At 37.5% G+C, this 26,820-nt stretch overlaps 2 protein-coding genes across 16 annotated transcripts in view; one reads left to right on the forward strand and one right to left on the reverse strand.

The window, feature by feature from the left end:
* Positions 1–8,003, reverse strand: part of LOC143022107 (guanidinobutyrase-like) — a 37,726-nt gene extending 29,723 nt beyond the window's left edge. Inside the window, exon 1 of the mRNA XM_076180109.1 lies at positions 7,848–8,003. The gene's annotated coding sequence lies outside the window, so the exon portion shown is untranslated. The remainder of the gene's footprint in view (positions 1–7,847) is intronic.
* A 4,536-nt stretch (positions 8,004–12,539) lies between these two features.
* LOC143022115 (uncharacterized) overlaps positions 12,540–26,820 on the forward strand; it is a 285,895-nt gene continuing 271,614 nt past the window's right edge. For all 15 annotated transcript variants that reach the window (XR_012966036.1, XM_076180165.1, XM_076180152.1 and 12 more), the window contains exons 1-2: positions 12,540–12,677; positions 26,636–26,732. Coding sequence is in view for 14 of the 15 variants with exons in the window: in XM_076180165.1 (XP_076036280.1) it covers positions 26,643–26,732 (90 nt within the window). In the remaining variant the exon portion in view is untranslated. The remainder of the gene's footprint in view (positions 12,678–26,635; positions 26,733–26,820) is intronic.

Raw genomic sequence — 26,820 nt, forward strand, 5'->3', positions numbered from 1 at the left:
TATGGATTCAGCAAGAGAAAGAGGCGGCGTAAATGTAAACATCGTGCGTTGTCGATCGCAGAGAAAGTGGAAACGCTAAAAATAAATAGATAAACAAATATATAATAGGGGCGTGTCTGTGCTAACCATTTGTGTAGAGAATATTGTGACATCCGACAAATTTTCCCATCCCTTTTAATACGTAATGCTGACGGTGTAAGTTTAATCTAAATGACCGCTCCGCCGAGTTGATTCTGGGATACTCCCGTGAAATTTACAACGTTCATAGAAGCAAAATAAATAAATAAATAATAATAATACCTGTGATCGGCAGGGAGTCTTCGGACCCTGAAAGTACAATGATATCACAAAGCATCGTGTGTCTTTGTGAATATATCATTTAACTTTTCCTGTTTTGTTTGGATATTTCATTTAACCATAGTATTATAACTTACCGTGGCCTTGGGACCGCTTGGTGATTTTCTTCGTCTTTGTTCTGGTGGTGGTGATGTGTGCGTCGGCTTCGGCATGGGGTAAAGGTATAGGTATGGAGGGCAGGATGAAGGTATGTGTTGAGGGGGGAGACTGGTTCTCTCACAGAACGCGTCTCCTCACTGGTTTAGCACACGTTTTGTCGCATTGACACTTCACTCTATCGGGTTTATATGAGGTCTGTGATTGGAGTAAATTTCATACCACTCCCCAATCACGAATCACTAACAAATGTGGTCAGTTTCAAACCATATTCCGGACTACTCAAAAAGGGGTCAGACGTCACGCCGAACGCCTAGTGACCTTTGACCCCTCGTTGCCAAAGGTCTATGGGAGGTGCAGCTTCACCTTAACTGAAGTGAAAATGTTGCACGATACATATAATAATCTCCATGTATGGGAATTGGAGATTGGTAATACACCAGAACCAGTACTCAAGACGGAGAAGTCACTAGTTGGTAAATAAAAAGATAAACCCCTACAGCGTCAGTGGCATACGTCGTATGCCGCAAATGTTTTTTATGGATTGACCGTCAGCGGCATACGTCGTATGCCGCAATTTGAAAAAATCGCCAAAAATAGGCATTACATTGAGGGTCAAATCTGTGGTAATGACCATGTAGCCCTATCCATTGGCTATAAAAGGCACCTAAATGATTTTATTTATTGACAAAACTAGCAACCTGGCAGCAACTTTTCGGGGGGTAACTGGAGGTATGAAATCGGCTTTTAGAGCGTAATTTAGGCGATTCTGGTGTACGAAACGAAGTATGAGGAGGTGAAGTTGTACTTCGACAATTAGGCAGGTGCTATTTAGTATTCAGACGTATAGATCTGACAATTTCGCACTGTCAATTTTCGTAATAAATGCGTAATACAAAATGTGGCCGGGCAATAATGGTGTGATGGATGCTTACTAAAATGTTTACCAAAACAACAAGAAACACTACAATCACCTATCTTTCATGAAATCATAAAACATATACCGAAGAATCAATTTACCACACAACAAAGTGATAAATATTTGCCCAAAAAATCCACAAAAACTATTTCTAAACATGTTTTCCGTAAGTGTCAGACTATCATGGGCGACTGTACATTGACTTGAAACATCATAAATGCCAAATTCCTTCACTCTCTGAAATTCTAATGAAGCTTCCCGAAAAAATACGACGGACGATCTCGTTCAGCCAGCATGGAGCGAAAGAAGGTCTACGGATCATCTACCAAATTTTCGCACGCATATGTCGACAAAATCAACCTAGTTTCTCCACTTCTAGGCTAAGGTGAATCAAAATAAGCAAGATTTATTGGTTTTACATAATTTTGAGTCTATTTAAGCAATAAAAAATCAATTTTGGCCCCAACGCTGGGAGGAGTATATACAAAATTCGCCAGGCGACGTATGGGTTAATAATGAAAATAGTGTATCGGTAACTCGACATTCCTGGAGAGGGTAGTCAACCATGTTTGGTCCTATGCCGTGGAGTCTCTTACATAATGCTTTATATGTTTTCGTTTATACAAGCATAAATGATAGGCTATTCTATCTAACTAGAAAAAGTAAAATTGTATAATTTGTTATAAATGCTTTTATATACTAATGATTCTAGAATACAAATTTCATACAGCTTGATATGCTTAACTGCTGTATTTCAATCTTACTCCTAATTCTACAGCTATCAATTCACAAAATCAACTGAGGTCGTAACCACATATATATGTATTGATATGTAAAAGTAGTTTATTTGCTCTAAAATAAAACTTAAACCCACTCTCGGAGAAAGATAAGCTGAGATACAGAGTAAAACAGTGGTCGAAATATACGGTTTTACTCTGTATCTCAGCTTATCTTTCTCCGAGACTGGGTTTAAGTTATATATATATATATATATATATATATATATATATATATATATATATATATATTCTTATATATATATATATATATATATATATATATATATATATATATATATATATAAATATGTAAGACAGATGAGTGGATGGGTGGTGAGATAAACACAGGGAACCGTTTAGGGATTTATTCTGACGTTTCGTCCTTACCAGGACTTCTTCAGAGTACATGCACATTCAAATCATTCACCCCCTAAATACCCGCCGAATCTATCCGCGTTCCACCATGGTCGACCTGACCTCTCGTCCTCCTACGCTCTGCCTCGCGAAGTACCAAGCGGCTCGCCGTCTTTGTTAATTTAATAAACCCATCGCGGTGGTTGTTGTTTGGATGGGAAGCGATGTAAGCTGCTTCAGTTATTTTCCTTCTTTTCTTAGGAAGTCCTTTCTGCAGCACCTCTACTTTGTTCCAGTCTGGTAAGTGGCCGTGAGTATCCACATGAACCACTAGCGAGTTTGATACTCGGTGTGCCTTGATGTCATTCCTGTGCTCAATTGTCCGTTTCTTAATACCTCGGCTGGTTTCCCCGTAGTAGCTCACAGGACAGTTTCCACACGGTATCTTGTAGACGACACTGTTTTCTTCCCCGTTGGCCACGACTTTATTCTGGTTCTTAACAATGTCTCCTATTTTCGTTCCCGTGCTGATCGCAATCTTGATGCCGGCTGTAGTGAGCAACTGTCCTAACGCGCCTGAGTGGCTCGAGTTTGGCACGGACAAATAATCCCTGCTACCATTTTCAGTCACATCTCCTCTGTTCCTTATGCTTCTTTTTGCTATCTTTAAAGCCTTTTCTCTAAGTCGGTACAACAGCCCTTCCGGAAGGGCTGTTGTACCGACTTAGAGAAAAGGCTTTACAGTTCTCGGCAGCTTTCGCTCCCATATACATATTCAACGATCATTTTACAATGCCAACTTGTGCTGCATTCAACTGCACCAACCGGAGAAAAGGTGGATGTGAGCAGTCCTTCCACTCGTAAGTAAATTAAGGTTTTATTACCCAAAACATCCCGATACCCATCAACAAAAGATGCGGCCATCAGGAGCCATAAAATGTTGCCCACCAACTGTTTTGTTAGGTGTTGTCATGTTAATGCTTTGTATTTATTATCGTATGAAATAGAGATCTAGCAGCAACCCATTTGTCACGAATGTAATCGTGGCAATAGCAGGATAGATATTTATCATTTAAAAATATCTTATAAGGCTCAAACGCTGTCCAGAGCTGTGTAGCTGTATAGAACCAGTTGTTCTTCCTGATTACATGTGTAGGGTTTTTTCTATATTGTGAAGTGTGAGGAATTCATATTAGATGGGCTGAATTACTATTCGGGGCCCGTTCAAAAATTATGTAACGTTTTTTCTGGTGAAATTCGACACACCCCACCTCATGTAACATTGCGTAACACTGGGTGTTACATCTCCCTGTATTACATAACACTGATTACAACTAATTACAACTCGGCAACCCCATCAAGTGTAGGCCAGATCCGCCAAACACCCCTCCCCCTTGACTTCTCACCAAAACATACTCATTTTTATTTGTCCTGTGTGAAATTGTTTACGATTGCATCAAAGAATGAAACATGGTATGATGTTTTTGGATTTTTTTGCTCGATATTTATTGCTCGATCTGTTAAGGATATGCTATTTCAGTGCATAATTTATGACATAAATTAATAAATGAATATAAATAACCATTATTAGCGTTGCGTAGCACTGTTGAAAACACCCCCACATCCTCGTAACGCATCGCATCTACCATGCACCCCCCCCCCAGCGTTACATACTCTTTGAATGGCCCCTTACATGTTCACCACTTTAATGCGATATTTTACTATTTGAAACAATTTAGATCATAGATATGGCAATTTCTCTATCTTTCCACATGATCGACACAACCCCGGATTCTAACCTCATCGTCAATTTGATCAAGTGTATCGTCACGTGCTTCTGCAAAATCAGGCTCCATCATATCTCCAAATTGTATTCTCAAAAAGTAACCGGTGTCAAAGTGAGGAAGGAGTTACCAAAAAAAAAATTATTCAAGCACCAATAATGATAAGCAGTACAGTAATCAAATGTTATAGGGATATTTATTCCGTTAAATGCTAGTATAGATCTATTATTATCCCTATAATATTTTGACTATATATCATTATCCCATTTGTTGTCTGTGTAACATTCCCTTGAAGTTATAATATATACTGGAATTATAATTTGTCAATGCCAACTCATCCATATACTGTACATGCACAAATTTATGTATATAAATGGTTATTTCTGCCAGAGGTAATAAATATCAATATATTGTTTTATTGTGATGATGCTATTTTGATATACACCACTGCCGCCGCCGGGGCCCCAGGTACCCCGGAATCCACGCGCGGCGCCACTGTCGCCCATGTAATGTTTACGTCGCCATTTCTTGCGGACCACCAGCTTCTGTTTAGTTAATTTGAATGCTTCCCGCGTTCAGCGGATGCGCAAGATATTAAAATTACCTTGTTGTTTTGCAAGTATATGCCCAATTCTTTAAATAGAAAATGTCTTCAGCGATTCGAACGGAAATTTGGTTATCAAACTCGGCAACATAGTTTTCCGAGTAAAAATATTAAGGTAAGGTATCACTAAATATTATTTAAATATACATAAACGTGTTTATCAACCTATTTTCTCCCGGATATGAGAAGCTTAAGAGCGTTGATCACTTAATGTTTGAGCTTAGGGTCATCACATATAGGCATATCACCCATGAATCTTATGCGTCCAGTTCGTATTTGATTTTGTTTACACATCACCATTGACGACCAAAACCACACAATGACGGTTTTTGCTTAAATGCATTATTTATATATAAAAATAGCACATGGTTGCATTATTTGACCTATTTTCTTCAAAATGTGTGATTTCCATGTAAAATGATCGAAGAGAAGTTACGTTTTTATCCTCTGCAAAATTACTAACCGGCAACCAAGGCCGACCAAACCAAAACGCTGGCTTTTGCTCAAATGTATAATTTTAAATAAAAATTAGCATATGGTTGTATTGTCTGACCTATTTTCTTTAAAATGTGTGACTTCCATGTAAAATCATCAAAGAGAAGTTACGTTTTTATCCTCTACAAAATTACCAACCGCCAACTGCCGACCAACGTCGACCAAAGCCAAAACCACGCAATGACGGTTTTTGCCCAAATGCATAATTTATATATAAAAAATAGCATATGATTGCATTATTTGTCATATTTTCTTTAAAATGTGTGAATTCCATGTAAAATCATCAAAGAGAAGTTACGTTTTTGTCATGCAAAAGCCGTCATTGTTTGGGTTTGGTCGGCGTTGGTTGCCGGTTGGTAATTTTACAGAGGATAAAAGCGTAACTTCTCTTCGATCATTTTACATGGAAATCACACATTTTAAAGAAAATAGGTCAAATAATGCAACCATATGCTATTTTTATATATAAATTATGCATTTGCGCAAAAACCGTTATTGTGTGGTTTTGGTCAGCGTTGGTCGACTTCGGTCGGCGCTTAGCGAGACCCACCATTGACAGCTTCATGATTGCCATGAAAAGGCAAATATGGGATGATGGAGATGTCTCACATTGTTTTTGGCATGCTCATGTGATTTGTTAATCCTTAAAACCCAAGTATACCGAATTTTAATTAAATTGGACCAGTGGTTTAGAGTTAATGTGTATTTCTTTACCGAAATCTTTACAAAATACCACCCTTAATTCTAACACTTTGTTATGGTAAAGTCTAGCCAAAAATGCGGGCTAAAAAAATAATTTAAAAAATCGTATCTCCCTTATTTTTTAAGCTATTTCAAAAATTTAAAAAGCATTTTGTTTCTAATAAAGTTGTCTTTCATACGCAACAATAATTCAAAGGTTATTTGTTTTTTGAAAATTTTGTGGGGGTACCTGTGACCTTGTATATGTATGTACGTACGTATGTATGTATGTACATGGAGGGCCCAGCAGCGACGAATTGTCTGGCCATTATATACCCAATCATGCTTGGATCACAGGCCACGAGAGTAACACGACAGCTCCCATGACACTGATCTAAAAATGGTGTTATAATGACCGGCGGAGCGATTCACACTAGCTGTTTTGGTACTTCCACTATGGCGGCCATGTCCCGCCCGCTGGCCTCATTCCTGGGGCAGACCACGGCCCGTATACGCTATCCAGGTGTTATATAGATCAGTGGTATGGGGTCGGTTTGTTATTGTCCGCTGTTCTGAGCGTTCTTTACGACGTGTTCTCTTCTCTTCCAGTTTTGCAATTCTCCTGGCTTCTAGACGCTGAGCTCCATTGGCGATAGGAACCCACAGAGGGCAGCTCAAGGGCGATGAGCCGGGAAATAAAGGGTTCAGGACAGGACTTGGGCTAGGAATGGGGTTAGGATAAAGGTTAAGGGTAGGGTCAGATTTAGGATCAAGACTGGGATTAGGATTGAGGAGAGGGAGGTAGTGTAGTGATGGATGATCCTATTTCTAAAAGTATCAAGAGTATTAACTACGTGAGATGGGAGATTATTCCATCCTTGAATGCTTTGGAGCAGTGGTTCTTAACCTTGTTGGAGGTACTGAACCCCGCAAGTTTCATACATGCATTCATCGAACCCTTCGTAGTTGGAAAAATAGAATGTATTATTTTATTTCTTCAAATTCAAAACATAGGAACTATAGTATTAGTGCACAAACTGTACCATGGATCATTTGCACACGAAATCACTGTTCAAAGAACAAAACCAACAAAACATGAATTTCACATAAAACAAAATCATAATGAATATTTACTGCAAATCAACGTGACTTTTGCTGTTGCCTCTCAGAGACAAATTCAGAAATGCGCCGAACCGCCGAATCCCGGAAACTGACTCACCGAACCCCTGGGGTTCGATCGAACCCAGGTAAAGAAACACTGCTTTGGAGGGATAACTGAGTACAGTACTTGAATACGTTTGTGTTTATTTGGTATGTGTGGCATTTCAGGTTGCGACTGACTAGTTGTTTGTGTATTTGTTCGGTATAAGCCTCTTTGTTTGTGTCTTATAAGCAAGAAGTTTGATGTCTGCGTTGCATCTCCTGAGGTTCCTGCGTAGGAATTCCATTGGTCTATTGGCTATAGCCCTGGCGCCGCTTACATGCATAAACCTCATGTCCGCTGAAATGCGGACACCTAAGTATTTGTGGTGGAAACTATGGCTAGGTTTCTGTTGTGTAGTGTATATGTAAATTGGATGAGTTGGTTAGTACAGATGAATCTTATGTTGGTGACATTTGTCAGGTCTAAATGTCATTTGCCACTTGGCTTCCCAGTCTACTAATATACTTGCTTGTATATATCGAAAAATGTTCATGATAAAGAATGTGAAGACACAAAACAAGCAAATAATAACAAACGAATTAAGCAATAATGAAATAATAAAGTAAGAATTTACCTGTTCGTCCTCCCCGTGCAACAATCAAACTTCGACTGTGAGCAGCAGCCACCTCAACTGCATATTGTCAGTTGTGATTTTATCTGAGCCCCGGAGATATGCTTGCACTTCACATTAATCTGAGTGATATCATTTGTGTTGTGACCATGAAAATACAGATCTTATCTTTGGTTTGATCAGAACCGTTGTCTTCATTTCTGTTGTTTAACAAAGTAAAGCAGTACTATGGAAAAAGAACAGACAAAAAATATTCATATTAGTTCCAGGTGTTTTACTTATTAAAGGTGATGGTTCCCTTGTATGGTGATGAAACCATGTTCTATGCAGTCAATATTTTAAGGACGTTAGTGAGATTAATGTCCTCTCCCCTCAGAGAGAAGCGGTAGTTATTATTATTTTCATCATTATTGTTATTATTATTATTATTATTATTATTATTATTATTATTATTATTATTATTAATAATAATAATAATAATAATAATATTAATAATAATATTAATAATAACAATGATGATAATAATGATGATAATATTGATAATAATAGTAATAATAATAATAATAATAATAATAATAATAATAATAATAATAATGATGATAATAATAATAGTAATAACAATTATAGTAATGATAATAACAATAATAATAATAGTAATAATAATAATAATAATAATAATAATAATAGTGATAATAATGATCATAATAATAATGATAATAATGATAATAATGATCATAATAATAATAATAATGATAACAACAATAATAATAATAATAATAATAATAATAATAATAATAATAATAATAATAATAATAATAATGATAATAATAATAATAATAATAATAATAACAATAATAATAATAATAATAATAATAATAATAATGTGGATAGGAGGTAAGGGAACACGGGCTGAGGGAAATACTTTTATTCCTGACTAGTTTCGCCTGAGTGGCTTCTTCAGAGGAACATAGTTTGAAGTCAAGTTGGTCAATATATATGGCAAAAGAAGGAACGTGGCAAAGTGTCAGGTTGGTCCCCCACTCGACCTCATCTGTCGGTGTGGTGGATTGTCACAGCGGGTGGACCAAGTATCCTCCTGTTGTTGTTGTTGTTGTTGTCGTTCCCTAGACTGTCTGTCCGAGCAGTCCCGTCTCCCCAAGGAAGGCCACAGCCGAAACTGGGTTTTCCCACAAATCCTTTATAGAGTGTATGTTGTGTTGTTTGCGTGCATGATTGTGTATAATGCAGTCTTCCATTATGTGTTGTATGGTATGGGGTGAAGTGTTACATCCTGGGCAGCTGTTCACAACACGGTCGTCCAGCCTCTTCTGGTAGCTTAGAAGTGCTGGGTGGTGACCGCATCGCAGTCTGGCCAAGTGGACTGTAGGTGTTGTTTTTGTGGAGGGTGTATTTGTTTTGAGGGATTTGTTGTGTATGATTTGTAGGGTGTTGTGGTGTGTCTCACTGAGTTTTGGAGCCCATGCAGGACTCGCTTAATTCATCACTGAGCGTATGCATTGTTTGTATATTGTTATATTAGTTTCTTTGTTTTGTCCAAATGTTGTTCCAGTGATTGACTTAAGTGCGTTAAGTCTAGGTGTGCATTTGTTTTTTATGTTTGTGAGGTGTTGTTTGAAAGACATGGATGTATCGTATGTTACACCAAGAATTTTCGGTGTGTTTGTGTGTGGTATTAGAGTGTTGTTGATGTAGAGATGAGGTATGTATTTGTGTTTTTTTGTCCAGTTGGTGAGAAGTGTTGCTGTAGATTTGGTTGGAGCTATTTTGAGTCTGTTTGTGATGAACCATGTGTTGAGTGTGTCAAGGTAAGGCTGGATTATTTCTGCAGCTTTGTCTGTGTTACGATGTGTGCATGTGATTGTTATGTCGTCTGCGTAGGAAGAGATTTGTATTTCTGAGGTGTCTGGTGTGGGTAAGTCATGCATGTATAGATTAAATAATGTGGGGGATAGAACTGAGCCCTGTGGTACTCCGTTCTTAATGTTTCTGATGTGCGATGATTGGCCATTATATGACACATGAGCATTCCTGCGTGGCTGAAACATCCGTCTGGATCAGGGGCTCTGTGTTTATTATTCATTACGATAAAGTGTGCTGCTGCTTTAGCCCATATTAAATCCCCAGTCCTCTTATTGATGTTATCCGTTTTTATCAACATCCATGATAACATCAATAAGAGGAACGAAGAAGCCACTCAGGCTTTATTATTATTATTATTATTATTATTATTATTATTATTATTATTATTATTATTATTATTATTATTATTATTATTATTATTATTATTATCATTATTATTACTATTATTATTATCATTATTATCATTATCATTATTGTTATTATTATTATTATTATTATTATTATCATTATTATTATTATTATTATTATCATTATTATTATTATCATTATTATTATTATTATCATTATTATTATTATTATTATTATTATTATCATTATTATTATTATCATTATTATTATTATTATTATTATTATTATTATCATTATTATCATTATTATTATTATTATTATTATTATTATTATTATTATTATTATTATTATTATTATTATTATTGTTATCATTATTACTATTATTATTATCATTATTATTATTATTATTATTATTATTATTATTATTATTATTATTATTATTATTATTATTATTAACATCTGTGGAGGAAGTGGATAGTTTTAGATACTTGGGTGCAAGTGTAGCAGGAAAAGGTGGAGTGAAGGTGGAGGTAGAATGTAGATTGAGAGAAGCGAGTAAATGCCTTGGTGGTTTAAAGAGTGTAATGAGGAATAGACATTTGGGAATGGATGCGGAGAGGAGACTGTATGAAGGAGTGATTGTGCCAACAGCACTGTATGGGGCAGAAACGTGGAACATAAGAGAAGAAGAGAGAAGGAGTTTGAATGTGTTTGAGATGAGGTGTCTGAGAAGTATGGTGGGGGTTACTAGGCTAGATAGAGTGAGAAATGAGGAGGTGAGGAGGAGAACAGGGGTGAAAAAGGATTTGGGAGATAGGGTTGATGAAAGAATATTATGATTTGGACACATGGAAAGAATGAGTGAAGAAAGACTAGTAAAAGGTATGGAAGGCAGATGTGGAGGGAGTGAACATGAGGGGATGTCCTAGGATGAGGTGGATGGATGGGGTGAAGGGGGCTTTGGGGAAGAGGGGAATGTCTGTTGAGGAAGGAAGGGAGAGGACGGAAGACAGAGGTGAGTGGAGAATGGTTGTATATGGATGATGTTGTGACTGCATGAGGAGGAATGGGCGGGGAAGTGGGGGGTGGGGTAGTATGTGTGAGTAAATTTTGACGCAGCCCGAAGGGATTTCTCCCCGTCCTCGCCTTATATGCAAAGGGGGACGGAGAGGGGGGGTCGCCGATTAAATGAAGCGGCCTCGCTGTGGATGTACTGTGTCTTGCGACACTGCTTCTGACCCAGGGCGGTGGGCAGGGTGCAGGGATGACCCGTCATCCAGGAGGTGCTCAGATGAGAGGAAGGGTGGGAGGGGTGTGGAGTGTATTTAGGGATGAAATGGGTGGGAGTGTTTTTATGCCTTTCCCTTTTTGGCTACCTCCCTTGGAAGGGGGAAAAAGCCTTGGTTTATGTATGTATGTATTATTATTATTATTATTATTATTATTATTATTATTATTATTATTATTATTATTATTATTATTATTATTATTATTATCCTCATTATTATTATCACTATCAATTATTATAATTATTATTTATTTTATATATTTATATATTTACTTATCTATTTATTTATTTATTTATTACAAAGTACTAATACCCGTTATGTATTTCTGAAACGCAATATCCTGCTATATTCTATGGGGTGAGGTTTGGAATTTGACGAAAGCGATGGGGACAAAGATGTGCGCAATATGGGAGTGTGAATAGAGAGGAAGATGGTAGACAGAAGAAATATGTTACTGACTGGACAACAGGAGATTGGAAGCGTGGAAAGAAACCAGACAGTAAGTGGAGAGACGAGTTTTTTAATACACTCCGAAAATCTACAATTAAATGAAATATATGTGTGAGCACACATACAATATGTATAGATTTATAAAAAAAAAAAAAAAAAAACAGATATCAAGATAGGTGTTGTACAGAAGCGATTCTTGAACTATCATATACCAGGTAGTAACAACAGGCACACCCGGGTGAACTTACATGTCTTAATTTAATGGTCGACAACATGGTTTGAGTTTGTTATTTCTCATAGGGACTCTAATATCACTTGATAGCACAGATATAAAGTAAATATGTGAAAAAACCCAGATTCCATTGTTCCCGGGACTAACAAATCAGACTATAATTATGGCAATTCAAAAGATAAACTCACGTGTATTTTACATCAAAATTCTAATTGAGAGATCTATGAAGTCTACAACGTAACCACTAAGTGGAATGTATATTTTCATATTCGTATCATTTTTCACATAAAAAAAAATCAGAAAACATCTGATAATATCCCCTGCCCGAATGAATTATATAGTATATCACAAAATACACTGTCAGGGTACACCATGTATATGTTATTTTAGTAAAATATTTTGACTTCAAACTTATGTACAAATATACGTACTACATGAACTAGAAAGAATGTTTGAAATAATTGTATGTAAAACAGAACATCAAAGCATGGCAACTGTGTGCCTGTATCATATGATTTGAAGATCTATCTGAAAGTGCTGTCCCAAGAAAATGTTGTGTTTACTATTACCGTAGAAAACAATGTTAGGAGACTTCAAAGATTAGCTACTTCAAACTTGATGCCCCGTTTCCATGTAAGATCCACTTGATTTTAGTAATAATGCAATGTTAACACTTAAATATGAAGCGTTTTTACGTCCGTGTTATGACCAAACCCTTGGTACTGAACCTCGTAATTTGTATGGTAAAAGTATTTCCAGTATATATTTTAGGTGTTTCTGAATTCGGAGCACTACTAGGATTGTATTTGTCACAAAGAGAAATGTACTTGGCCATTCCAATGGACGCATAATTATTCCTCTCGAAAGAATTAGTAATGGACAACATGGGAAGGAACTTTTATAGTGGTACATTTTATGCATGAGTCTGGAATGTTCAGGTTATGTATATATATTTTTGTTAAGAAATAATGATACAGTGAATAGCAATAGGTATAAATTTCGGCTAAATTTCAGTAATAGGACTACAGCATGCTGCTGATGAATTCAGATTTTAAATCATAGTTAGTAGAAAGAACAGCTCTTAAACAGCTTTTTGTTAGATTATTTAAAACACTAGGTGATGATGCTGTTCTTCCCATAAATAAGCTGTAACTCAAGTTGTGGATATGTTGTACCAAACCTTAGTAAAGTAGCATTTCCCTTACACCCACACACAGATCAATGCCATGTTTTGTACAGGGTGGGTGGGGGCAGAGTATTTGTGTGCATAGTATTAATTTCTATTCATAATGATAATGCCACAGGATAGTCATTATAATTAGAATTTTTGGGTAAATGAAGGTAACACTATTAATTTAATGTCATTTCCAGAATACAGATAACTTCAAAATGACATAATCTATACAACAAAAGTTCAGCAGCATATTATTATACATTAGAATACCTAGTTTTCTTTAGAATTAATTGCAGTTATAGATAATTAAAATAAATGGTGCAAGGTTTAGCTGTTCCTTGACCCATGGAAATATGCTAATGCTGCTGGTATGTAGGGCAGATATGTCATTATATATTTTATATATTTATAATCATATATATATATATATATATATATATATATATATATATATATTATAATCATATATAATGATTATATATTTTGATGACAATACAGATTCTGCTCTTTTTAGGCTTTTATTAGGTTGTAAGGTTAGGTGATGTGGTTAGATTAGTTTCACAGGTTAAGGTAGATATTTCTTATTTCATGTTTATTTACTTGCTTATTTATTTGTTTTTTGTATGTGTTATTGTCACATATAAGAGGGGAAGGAGAATTCTTGAATATGGTGTAATGTTGTGGTAGATTCTCTGCCAAAACCCAATGTAGTGGCCTGACATGGCATGTTGTTTACATTTTATTGGTGATACTATTTGTCACAATTTAGCAAATTTCCTTGGTATTCTTTTTATCACCAAACCATATTATTTTTCAAATATTTACTCTCGAATTTACATTATCCAGTATCATGGATCAACAGATTTTGCTATATACTTATTGACTCAATTAGTAAATTTTCATGGTATTCTATTTATTACCAAACCATATTTTTAAACATTTTACTCTCGACTTCATATCATCTAGTCTCATCCACAAATTTTGCTGTATTCTTTCTAATGAATAATTTCTGATGGAAATAGTATGAAGAATATCCCCTTTGTCTTTTGTCACAAGAAGATAAGACCAACACACAAATCAAGGTACATTGGTAAAAAAACAGGAATAATATCAAAATTGCACTCCTTGAGTATAGGCCCCATCCAGTAACACAGTTTGCTCCCCAATTGCTTGAGTGATAAATACAGTTAGATCAGTTATCAACATTCTGTTTTATCACCAAAAGCTTAAATTACCTCTGCTTGAATATATAAGGAATTGTTAGTAATATATTTTGGTGTGTTTAGCACTGGATGGGTGTAGAAGCAAATATAAGTAGGGATCACTACACCAGATTGCCCAAAGCTTAGCACCAAAATTCATTACCAGTTGAAGCTATCGTGTGCAAGTCTGGAACTATGGCCTTGTACTGGCTTACATAACTGAGTCTATCGTATGTTACCGCACACTCCATTTACATGGATTAAAAATTGCAAGTGCCTCAGAACTGTATTTTCAAGTGAGGTCAAGTTCAAATTTTAGATTTTTTAAATTTATTTATGTATTTGTTGACTCTTGATTTTTTAATAATGAAAAATTGATGTGTGTGGGATGAGCAGGGGTAGGTTCATGCTTTGGCTGGCTACTTCCCTTGTAAGAGGGATGAAGCATTTTGGTAGATAGATGGAAAAATTAAAATTAGCCCATATTAAGTTGAGTTTTGTTGTAAGTGAAGAAAATTCATTTGTACTAGTATTTTTTTTTTTTTTTTTTACTGCAAGAAATTTCTGTGTAACTTTGATATATTTCTGCCCCATTCCTGTGCAATATGGTAAGTATTTTGTTCTTGTGCATGGAAAACTTTCATTTTTATGTTTTTTTAATCTTAAGAGATTATATTTTATAAGGAAATTATTTCCAGTGCAAAATATTTACAGTTTATGCCAGTGTTATTTAATTTTTTAATCAAATTGGGACATCTGCCATACTCCATGATACATTTCAAATACTGAAGATTACTGCAGAGCCACAATTTTATGAAATGGCATGTTATTCTTGGCAAGCTCTTTTTTGTTTATATTATCAAGTATGACTTTTCTTTCTGTTTTAGTGCCTTTTGTATCAAATGCTTGTATTTTGTCATGAAGGGCTATTATTGTGCTCTCTGATTTCTATTTATATATTTTTCTTGCTTTATTTATTATTATTATTATAATTATTATTATTATTATTATTTATTATTATTATTTTGTTTTCACTTTGGAAAAAGATGGATCTCTTAAGAACACAGGTGAAAAAGTGATTCTTACATGCAGACAATTAAAATAAATGATTACTTCACATCTGCAAATCAATGAAATGGCATGTACTTGCTAAGTTCTATCAATGTACTGGCAAGTGTGACTTTGCACTTTTTGTATGAAAATAATTTATATTGTGTCATGAAGAATTGGGCTGTTATAATTATTTTTTTTAAACCACTTCAATATGAGTCAAATTTTTGTATGCATCATCAGCTGCCATATGAATAATGCATCACACCACTCGCATTATAAGATATAAAGTTACTACTGTATTACTTGTTTCTTTTTACTCTGAGTAATAATAAGCACAGAAAACATTATCAAACCAGTTCACAGAATCTGGGGGTAGCATGTACAACTACAAAAATATATATAATCAAGATGCTTATGCTGGCATCCTTGTGTACACACAGAGTGGAACAAGAGATGGGAAGTAGAATTTAACATCAAGAAGTGCAGTATAACTGAATTTTGAAAAGGCAAGAAGAGAATAACAGGACAGTATAAAATTGACCCATCATCCAGGAGGTGCTCAGATGAGAGGAAGGGTGGGAGGGGTGTGGAGGGTATTTAGGGATGAAATGGGTGGGAGTGTTTTTATGCCTTTCCCTTTTTGGCTACCTCCCTTGGAAGGGGGAAAAAGCCTTGGTATATGTATGTATGTATAAAATTGATGGAAAAGAAGTAAAGAAAGTGAATTCTGAAAGGGACCTAGGAGTAATCATCACTAAAGACATGTCGCCGAATAAACGTATAAATAAAATAGTCAGAGAAACATACAATTTGTTGAGATTAATAAAGGTGGCCTTTAAATACCTGGGTAAGGAAATGATCAAGAAAATATTACAAACACTGATAAGGCCAAAACTGGGATATGCAGCGCTGATATGTTCACCCAGTACAATAAAGAATATAAGAAAATTAGAAAGAATACAAAGAGCAGTGACAAAGTTGGTTCCAACATTTGCAAACCTAACATACGAACAAAGACTGGCCAAACTGGAATTACCAAGGCTGACAAAATAATTATAATAAAAAAAGGTCAAAGGAACCCTGAATATTTTCCTTGTAATATACAAATTTTGCATTAGAATCAACCACATATGAAATATTTTTCCCTTATCCTTTCTGCAATAGGGATGTTAAATACAATTTTTTTAATTTAATTATTTCGCAAGCCAATAGCAAAAACAGGCTGTAAGGGATGGTGGAGATAGGAAGTGGTGATAGGGAGGGGGCGGGCACGTCACTGAGAACTTTGCCTAGGGGCAGCACTTAGGCATATAAGGGCTCGGGTAGAGGAATGACGGCTCAAACATTGCCATCGGCGAAGTTGAACTATGCCACAAGGTCCTCTGTAAGGGGCACCATCCTAGCCTATTGATAGGGGAGAGTTTGTGAAGTTAAACTGTACCATAATAATTTCTGTAGAAAAGGAGGCTGTGGCAATGAATTGATTAATTGATTCTTTAGAAATATACTTTGATGAATAATAAAGAAAAAAAAAATGACAATCTTTTTGCATGCTGGAAAATAAGATGGTAGATTGTTATGGAACCACATATTATTGGAATGACATATTGTTTTTGCTAAGTTGAGAAAACTGTAGATTATACAAAACAAACCTGCTAGGCTTATGAAAATAGGAAGTCAGTGTGACATGATATCTCCTAAATTAATATTCCTCCAATGGTTACCAAGAAGAGTGAAGATGAGTTACAACATATGTCTTCTTACTCAAAATAGTAACACTGAGAAAACAGGATTATTTGAAAAATAGACTGAGTTGATTTATTCAAAATAATTTTATTGAGTATCATTCAAATTCCATGCACAGCTGGTCATACTTGTCCAGCTGACCTATATCTTACTTTGCATGAATTGCATGATCATTTTAGGAATGTATCCCTCATGCAATTTGAGGAATGCCTGTATTTAAGGAGGGCAATAGAAAGGAGAGATAGTAGAAGTTGAAAGTGATCAGCATTCTTTTTTTCTGAGGAGAGATTACTTTCCAATCACAAATGAAAACTGTGTGAATGGTCTGTAGAGATGTCACCAAGGCCCCTAAGATATTGACTGTGTAAAACATTTGTAGTCAGAATTCCATATGTGGTCACCTGTGATGTGGGTGCTCTTGCTCACCCATAGTACCGTTTCCACTACTAAAAACTATACATACATATATACATATACCAAGGCTTTTTCCCCCTTACAAGGGAGGTAGCCAAAAAGGGAAAGGCATAAAATCACTTCCACCCATTCCATCCCTGAATACACTCCACACCCCTCCACCCTCCCTCCCATCTGAGCACCTCCTGGATGATGGGCCATCCCTGCACCTTGTCCACTGCCCTGGGTCAGAAGCAGTGTCGCAAGACAGCACATCCACAGGAAGGCCACTTCATTAAATCGGCGACCCCCCTCTCCATCCCCCCATTGCATAAAAGGAGAGGACGGGGAGAAATCCCTTCGGGCTGCGTCAAATTTTGCTCACACATACTACCTCACCCCCCATCCCCCCGCCCATTCCATCTCATGCAATCGCAACATCATCCATATACAACCATTCTCCATTCACCCCTGTCTTCTGTCCTCTCCCATCCTTCCTCAACAGGCATTCCCCTCTTCCCCAAAGCCCCCTTCACCCTATCCATCCACCTCATCCTAGGACATCCCCTCATGTTCACTCCCTCCACACCTGCCTTCCATACCTCTTTTACTAGTCTTTCTTCACTCATCCTTTCCATGTGTCCAAACCATCCTAATATTCTTTCATCAACCCTATCTCCCAGCTCTTTTTCCACCCCTGTTCTCCTTCTCACCTCCTCATTTCTCACTCTATCTAGCCTAGTAACCCTCATCATACTTCTCAGACACCTCATCTCAAACACATTCAAACTCCTCCTCTCTTCTTCTCTTATGTTCCACGTTTCTGACCCATACAGTGCTGTTGGCACAATCACTCCTTGTGACAGGAACAATGAAAAATTATATTTACGAAAATAAACATATATTAAATTTCACTGAACACTATCACATATCAAAACAAAAAAGACAAGGTCTGCTCGACAGGGAGCCAGAATGAATACTACTGCCCCGGCGCCCTGGGACCTGTCACAACGATTTGGCGAGTGAACCGGACTGGTGGTTCCAAAATAGTTTAAACAATTTATATTGGACAAGAGTCCTTGGAACACATATATATAATTACAGTTAATTTTGTTATATTTATACATATAATACTGGATGTTTACATAGGTAATAAAGATGTATACATAATTGTGTACATATACGTACGTGTACATGCGATTGTATATCTACACACGCCCACGAGCCGTTGACCAATATATCGCTCGGCCACACCTCGAAATGTCCTCATTGAGGAACAAGAATACAATACAATTTTGGGCATGGCCAGAGAAACACATACTTAAACACATTACATATGAAAATTATTTAACTCGGAATTACAAAACTGTACATAAAATTTAAACAAGTAAATTAATAGAACAAAACAAAACATACTATACAAAATAGAGTAACTGTACATAGGATATCACACAGGGAAAATAACACAAACACAATACACAAAATAAGAAATTAATTAACTGGCGCCAGTAAAAATTAATGCAATTGCCATACGTCCGGGACATACACAATACAAAGATACATAAGTTTACAAAAATACAAAAATAGAGATACAAAGACACACAAGAATTGGATACAAGAAATGGTAAACAATACAAACAATGCTTAAAGCATCTTAATTTACATTGTTTTCATACAGCTAAGGCACAGGGCCCGTGGATCTTAAATTGTAAGTATGGGCAGGTTGTACAGAATTGGGCCCAGGAGGTGGTACAGCAAATGTAGGTATGGCCACCTTGGTTTTCTTTAAGTTGTCAGGATGTACCGTTTCCGACAAGTTACGTGAAGGGTAAAAAATTATGTATTTGTTCTGGTGCAACTTCTGAGTTACAAGAAAAGGGCCTGAAAATTTATGTGCGAGCTTGCTTTTTCGCTCAGGTTGTAATTTAAACACTGTATCACCTACTTTGAGGGATATGGGTGTGGCTTTGGTCTGGTGCTTTTGAACCATTTGTGAACGAAAGACTTGCAACTTGTCTCGTACAGAAGCATAGATTGATTGAAGAATTTTGCATTGTACCTGCGCGTAATCTTCAATATTATAAACTGGGCATTGTGTATTATGTAAAAGATCATATGGAAACCTTTTCTCAGAACCATAAATTATGTAATGAGGGGTCTTACCTGTAGATTCATTTATGGTGCTGTTAATACAGGCACCAACATGGGGGAGCCAATCTTCCCATGACTCCTGTAAGTCACTATAGAAATGCCTTAGGACGTCAAGAATCTTTTTGTTGATCCTCTCAACCAGCCCATTAGAGGAAGGGTGATAAGCAGTAATGAAGGTTTGTTTGATGTTATACTGCTGGCAAATGTTGGCCATTATTTCATTCTTAAACTCAGTGCCATTGTCACTGAGTAACACTGAAGGGGTAGTGTAAGGACAGAAAACATGCGTTACCAAAGCATGGGCAACAGCTGGAGCAGATTTACTACGCAAAGGAGCCAAAATCACAAAACGGCTGAAGTGATCTACGCATACTAGAACATGCATAGAGCCTTGAGTACTACAGGGTAGTTGTAGAAGATCTATTGCTACTGTCTCGAAAGGACGAGACGGAATAGGATACTCTAAGATAGGGGCAGTTTGCGTGTAGCCTTTGTTCAAAGCACAAGACTTACACTTGGCAACATGAGTGGTAATGTCGAGGCGCATCTTGGGCCAGTAATATTTCTTGCGAGCCATAGCCAGGCTTTTGTCACGGCCTGGGTGGCCAGCTTGAGGGGAATCATGAACAAGAGATAAAACTATAGGAACTAGTGACTCAGGAATCACTAGTTGTGTAACATCTTGCTCATACACTTTCACTTTACGAGTAAGAACGTTGTCCTCAAGTGAAAATTGTGATAATGGTACTGGTATCTTTAGGTGGATGTTATCACCCGATTCCAAGGCATATATAACAGCAGACCATACAGGGTCCTGATGTTGAGCTTCTGCTAATTCTTGTAAGTTAAAATTATGTACTCTTTGAATAGCAGCAATTGGTAATTGTCGTGAAAGAGCATCGGCAACATGATTTGCTTTGCCTTGGATATGTTTCATTACTGGATTAAATTCTTCTATGGTTAGAAACCATCTGGCTAGGCGGCCTGAAAGATTTTTGCCTTTGAAAAGTTGTGTGACAGCCATATGGTCTGTGTAAATGGTAATTGGATATCCAAAGATGATATCACGAAAATGTCGTAATGACCATACAACTGCTAAAGCTTCTAAATGAGTTGCCAAATAGCGGGACTCAGCAGAATTGAGTTTTCGGCTGGCATAGGCTATGACATGTGAATGTCGACCATCAATTTGCTGCATAAGCACAGCACCAACACCTGAGCCAGAAGCATCTGTACAAATAATAAAAGGTAGACTATAGTCAGGAAAAGCTAGTACAGGTGCATTAGTAAGAGCATGTTTTAAGGAGTCAAAACTGTTTTGGTGTTCTTCCTGCCACTTGAAGGAAGCATCCTTCTTAAGGAGGCGTGTGAGTGGAGATGCTATGGAAGCAAAGTCCTTTACAAAGGCACGGTAATATCCTGCTAACCCTAGGAAGAAACGTACCTGTTCAACAGTCTTAGGTATAGGGAAGTTTTTAACAGCTCTAACCTTTTCATCTGTGGTATGGATACCATTTTTGTCAACTACATGACCTAGAAATTGAATGCTTGCTTTGAAGAAGGAACATTTGGGAAGGTTAAGTTTGAGTCCTGCTTCAGCAAACCTTTGCAATACTAAGGACAACTTTTGGAAATGGTTTTCTATATCCTTAGAGACTAGGATGAGGTCTAGATAAATAAAGAGACCATCACCTATGAGACCATGAAAGATAGAGTTGACAAGACGTTGGCAGGTCAATGGAGCATTTCGCAAACCCATTGGACAACGGAGCCATTCGTAGTGGCCTGATGGAGTTGAGAAGGCTGTCACTTTACGTGACTGTTCTTCTAAGGGTATCTGCCAGAAACCTGCTTTTAAATCTAAGGTGGTAAATACAGTGTTACCTGAACCGATGGATTGTAGCAGATCACTTAACACAGGCAGAGGGTAATGGTCAGGGACAGTAACGTCATTTACCTTTCTGTAGTCTATCACAGGACGAAACGATCCATCCTTCTTGGGTACAAGAAGGAGCGGAGAATTCCATTCAGAATGGGATTCTGTAATGACACATTCTTTCAAAAGTTCGTCGACTAAAGATTGTGCGATGAGACGACGAGAATGGGGCAACCTGTAAGAGGGCACATAAACTGGACGTGTTCCCGGTTTAAGATCAATCCTATGGGTAACACGATCTGTAACACCTAATGGTTCACCAGGCAGGGCTAAAGCCTGCCGCTTTGCTACTAGTAATTCAAGAAGACGTGGTGTTACTTCTGGAAAGTCAGTATGTCCTACATATGTTGCATATTGAGAAGCTAGATGAGAATTGCCATTTGTAACATTAGTGGATTGAACGGCAGCTGCTATAATAGGAGGAGAGTTCTGAAAGGTGTCGACCTCGACAATTTCAAAAGATCCAAGGTTAATACCCGCAGAAAGTGTAAAGGGAACACCAGTGACATTAGTAACTAATGCAATAGTGGTATGATCCTGACCAACAGTGGATAGAGTACCTTCTAGTGCGAGACGTTTGAGACGCACAGAGTTAGGTTGAGAAAGGACATCAGAGCCAATTGGAGCATCTGAAATTTGCACTGGAATTCTTATGGCAGTAGAGGGTTTTATGTGATGATCACCAATAACAACAGCTGCACAGGAAAGTTTTGAAGAATTTAAGGGTGCTGGAACTTTGCACGATAGCTGTGAAGAGTCACTAGTGGGAAAAGTTGATAACTGTTTAGACTGAACGTAGGCGGGTGAAACACATATGGAGACAGGGTTGTCCGTTGCCATAAGAATTGTGTTCTCTAAGCTCACCTTACGCTGTTGAGGGGATATGTTTATGTTGTACTTTGCTAGAGTATCCAAACCTAAAAGGCAATCACATTTGAGAGCAAAGTTGGAGACCACCACAAAATCAACAGAAATAACCTTGGTAGAAGTAGAAAATTTGAGAGGAATAGTAGCTGTGCCATGAATAGGTAATGTAGAGCCTTGGACAGTTTGTATCGTGTCACAAGAAGGAGAAAGTGGAACTCGATAAAGCTCTTTGATAATATTGTATGTAGTGTGGCTCATGATGCTAATTTCTGCTCCAGTGTCTATGACTACTGAAAGAGGTGATTTACGCATGTAGCACTGGAAAGTAAGAAGTGAAGAACTAGTAGCTGTTAAGGGGAGAACTTTCAGAGGAGTCATTGTTACGTTTTGGGATTTGGAAATAGGCGCTGTTGAAAATGGGACTGAGTAGGGGCAGAGGCAACAGTATCTGCTCTAAGTTTCTTGATCCTGAAGCATTGTTCTGAAGTGTGACCACAGGATCCATGGACAAGACAGTCTTTAGGAAGGTGTTGTAGGGACATTTGTGAGAGATCCTGAGGAAGGTGAGAAAGGGGCGTATAGGAATTTCTTTGTTTCCTTGAATTGTGCTGCATTTGGGGAGGGGAGGGTCTGTGAGAGTCTAGGGGAGAAAATTTTGTAGATTGGCGTTCATGACGCTTACGAAGGAAACAACGGTTATAAGTATGTCCTTGTTTGTGACAGTATGCACATGACATGATAGAATCTTCAGAAGAAGAGATACTCTGAGAGTGTGTTGAAAACATGTTAGAACTTGGGGGTGAAGGTAGAGAATGTACTTCAGAAGATTGTTGGTTGTGGACTACTTGGGCTAATGTAGCAAGACGGGGCATTTCTTTTAATTTCTTAGAAAGCCTTGTTGCATAATGAAGGAGAGTTTCATCCTTTGTATAATCTAAGGAAGAAGCGATTCTACGCTCGTGTGGAGTTAGAAATAACATAAATAATAAATATTCTAAGACAAGTTGAAATCTGGCCACTGAAATGTTGTCATTTTCTATCCATTGTAATTGTTTCAAACTGGCTATGGCTTCGGTAACAAAGGTGCTAGATTTTGCCTGTGAGCGCATGAAATTTAACGTTCCGTGACTCACAGTTAGCTGCTCTGCCAGCTTGAAACACCATTGAAATCCTTCTTCTCTACCTGTGTCCCCATACAACTGAAGAAAATTTGTTTTGAATTTATTGTAATCATGGTTAAGTTCAATGGGGTTGAGACAGCTAGCTGACAGCATTTCAGAGGCTAATGAATTGGGGGTAATCTGGGAGCGTATGAACGAGATACATTCCTTATCCGTGGTAATGTTGGATGATATAATAGCATCCTCGCACATACGAATAAAGAGAGATGCTGTATAAGAAGAATCATTTCCATCGAAAGTCTGTATGGCAGGTTTCTGATGGATGAGATTTAATACGGGTATTTGTGTTACCTGGGATGTTGCAAGTTGATCAGAAGTTGAATCAGATGTTGAATCAGATGGCTCATTGGCCTTGGAACGTGTTGCCTGAGCCATGATGGAGAACGCTGTGTACAACAGTCTAAAAGAAATAATTTTTTTTAAGCCACCAGCCACACCCGTAAGAAAATTGTATGTAAAAATGAAAATTGTTTATCAAATGTAAAGAACAATTAAGTACTATTAATACAATATTAATTTTACAATAAGTTAACATGGAATGTTGGGAAAATAAGAGGTAGCAATATAGCTTTTAGAGCGAAAGGCTACTCGGAACCTTGCACATGGGTTTGAACCTTATAGATAACCATCCAGGTTACTAGGTGGTCTAGGCGACGTGACTAGTGTTGAATCTGCTGGATGATTCACTGGGGAACTAGTGTTATAGGCGTAAGGGTCCGATGGGGCGTAGATTGTTAGCTGCGGCTATTATACAGGAGCAGGTCGCCGGCAGCTTGTCCGTCGGATTCACCATTAACAGCTATTGCAGGGACTAGAAGTTTATAGTTTTTGCACTGTTAATTTAGTTGACGAAGGACTGTCACATTAATTGAAAAACTGTATCCCTGAAATTAAAAAGGTAGGGAAAAACACGACAAACAGAAAACACACGCACATCGAACTAGGCCGGCCTTTAAGTTTTTCAAATTTGTCTTTTGTTCGTAAAACTATATAGTCTTTCACAAAGTTTTTACAATTTCGCTGCCACCATAATATGTGACAGGAACAATGAAAAATTATATTTATGAAAATAAACATATATTAAATTTCACTGAACACTATCACATATCAAAACAAAAAAGACAAGGTCTGCTCGACAGGGAGCCAGAATGAATACTACTGCCCCGGCGCCCTGGGACCTGTCACGACGATTTGGCGAGTGAACCGGACTGGTGGTTCCAAAATAGTTTAAACAATTTATATTGGACAAGAGTCCTTGGAACACATATATATAATTACAGTTAATTTTGTTATATTTATACATATAATACTGGATGTTTACATAGGTAATAAAGATGTATACATAATTGTGTACATATACGTACGTGTACATGCGATTGTATATCTACACACGCCCACGAGCCGTTGACCAATATATCCTTCATACAGTCTCCTCTTAGCATCCAATCCCAAATGTCTATTCCTCATTACACTCTTTAATCCACCAAGGCATTTACTCGCTTCTCTCAATCTACATTCTACCTCCACCTTCACTCCACCTTTTCCTGCCACATTTGCACCCAAGTATCTCAAACTATCCACTTCCTCCAGTCGCTCTCCCTTAATGCTCACTTCCAGTCTACTGCCACTTTCACCCCTTGTACATCTCATCACCTTACTTTTACCCACATTTATCTTTAGCTTTCTTCTATCACATACTCTCCCAAACTCTGCCACCAACTTCCTCAATCCCTCCTCCAATCCTGCCACAAGCGCAGTGTCGTCCGCAAACAACAGTTGGCTCACCTCCCACTTCTCTCCATTTTCTTTAACCATCTCCAATCCCTGACCCACTACCCTTGCATTTACCTCTCGCACCACCCCATCCATGTATAAGTTGAACAGCCAGGGCGACATAACGCATCCTTGACGAAGTCCCACCTTTACCTCAAACCACTCACTCTCTCCATTTCCAATCCTGACACAAGCTCTACTACTCTCATAAAAACTCTTGACAGCTCCCAGAAGCTTTCCTCCTATCCCGTATATCTGCATAACCTCCCACAGTGCCTTTCTGTCTACCCTATCATAAGCCTTTTCCAGATCCATAAAAGCCCAAAAAAACATCCTTCCCCTTTCCTATAGCTTTCTCACATATCTGTCTTACCACAAAGATCTGATCTACACAACCTCTACCTGTCCTAAATACACACTGTTCCTCACCAATTACTCCTTCTATTCCTCTCCTAATCCTCTCAATCAAGATCCTCCCATAAGCCTTCCCAACTACACTTAACAAGCTAATCCCTCTGAAACTACATTCACACTTGTCCCCTTTTCCCTTGTAAAGAGGAACTATACAGGCACTCCTCCAGTCCTCTGGCACTCTTCCCTCTCTCCAGCACACCTTAAATAACCTCACCAGCCAGTCCACCATCACTGTACCTCCCTTTTTCAGACATTCTGCATGGCATCCATCCAACCCAGGTGCCTTACCTGCTTTCATCATCTTAACAACTGCCTTCACCTCATCCTTCCTTATTTCTCCTCCATTCTCCTCACTCATCACTCTCATTTTCTTCGCATTTCTTTCCCTCCCTCCTCCTTCACATTAAGCAACTCCCTAAAATACTCTGCCCATCTTCCCCTTACTGCCTTCTCCTCCATTATCATCTCTCCATCTGCACCTTTTACCTTTTCTTCTCTACTTGATTCACCTCCTCTTCCTAAAAACTATAAAGAGATATTAGGTTGGCAGAAAAAAGGGGCATAAAAACTAAAACTATTGAGAGCTGCATGATGCATTTTTCTGCACTTAAACATTTTTTAATCTGTTCAGAAGATCTTGTGAAAATCATGATTTATTATTTTTATCCTTTTCAATAAGTAATGAATTTTTTTTATTGCAGATCTAAGATGGCAGGAAGTGGTGGCTTTGAGCGGAAGAGAATGAATGAATGTCATTCTGAGCATGGATTCATGCATGAACAACCACGGCTACAAGGAGTAAGTGTTTGCATAACATTTCATGTTTTTTATAGATGACCTAGTGTTCATAGGCATTAATTTTTGAAGCCTTCATAGGTCAATCCTA

This window comes from Oratosquilla oratoria, chromosome 3 (genome assembly GCF_046742065.1).
Source record: "Oratosquilla oratoria isolate Oo_2021 chromosome 3, ASM4674206v1, whole genome shotgun sequence".
Lineage (NCBI taxonomy): Eukaryota > Metazoa > Arthropoda > Malacostraca > Stomatopoda > Squillidae > Oratosquilla > Oratosquilla oratoria.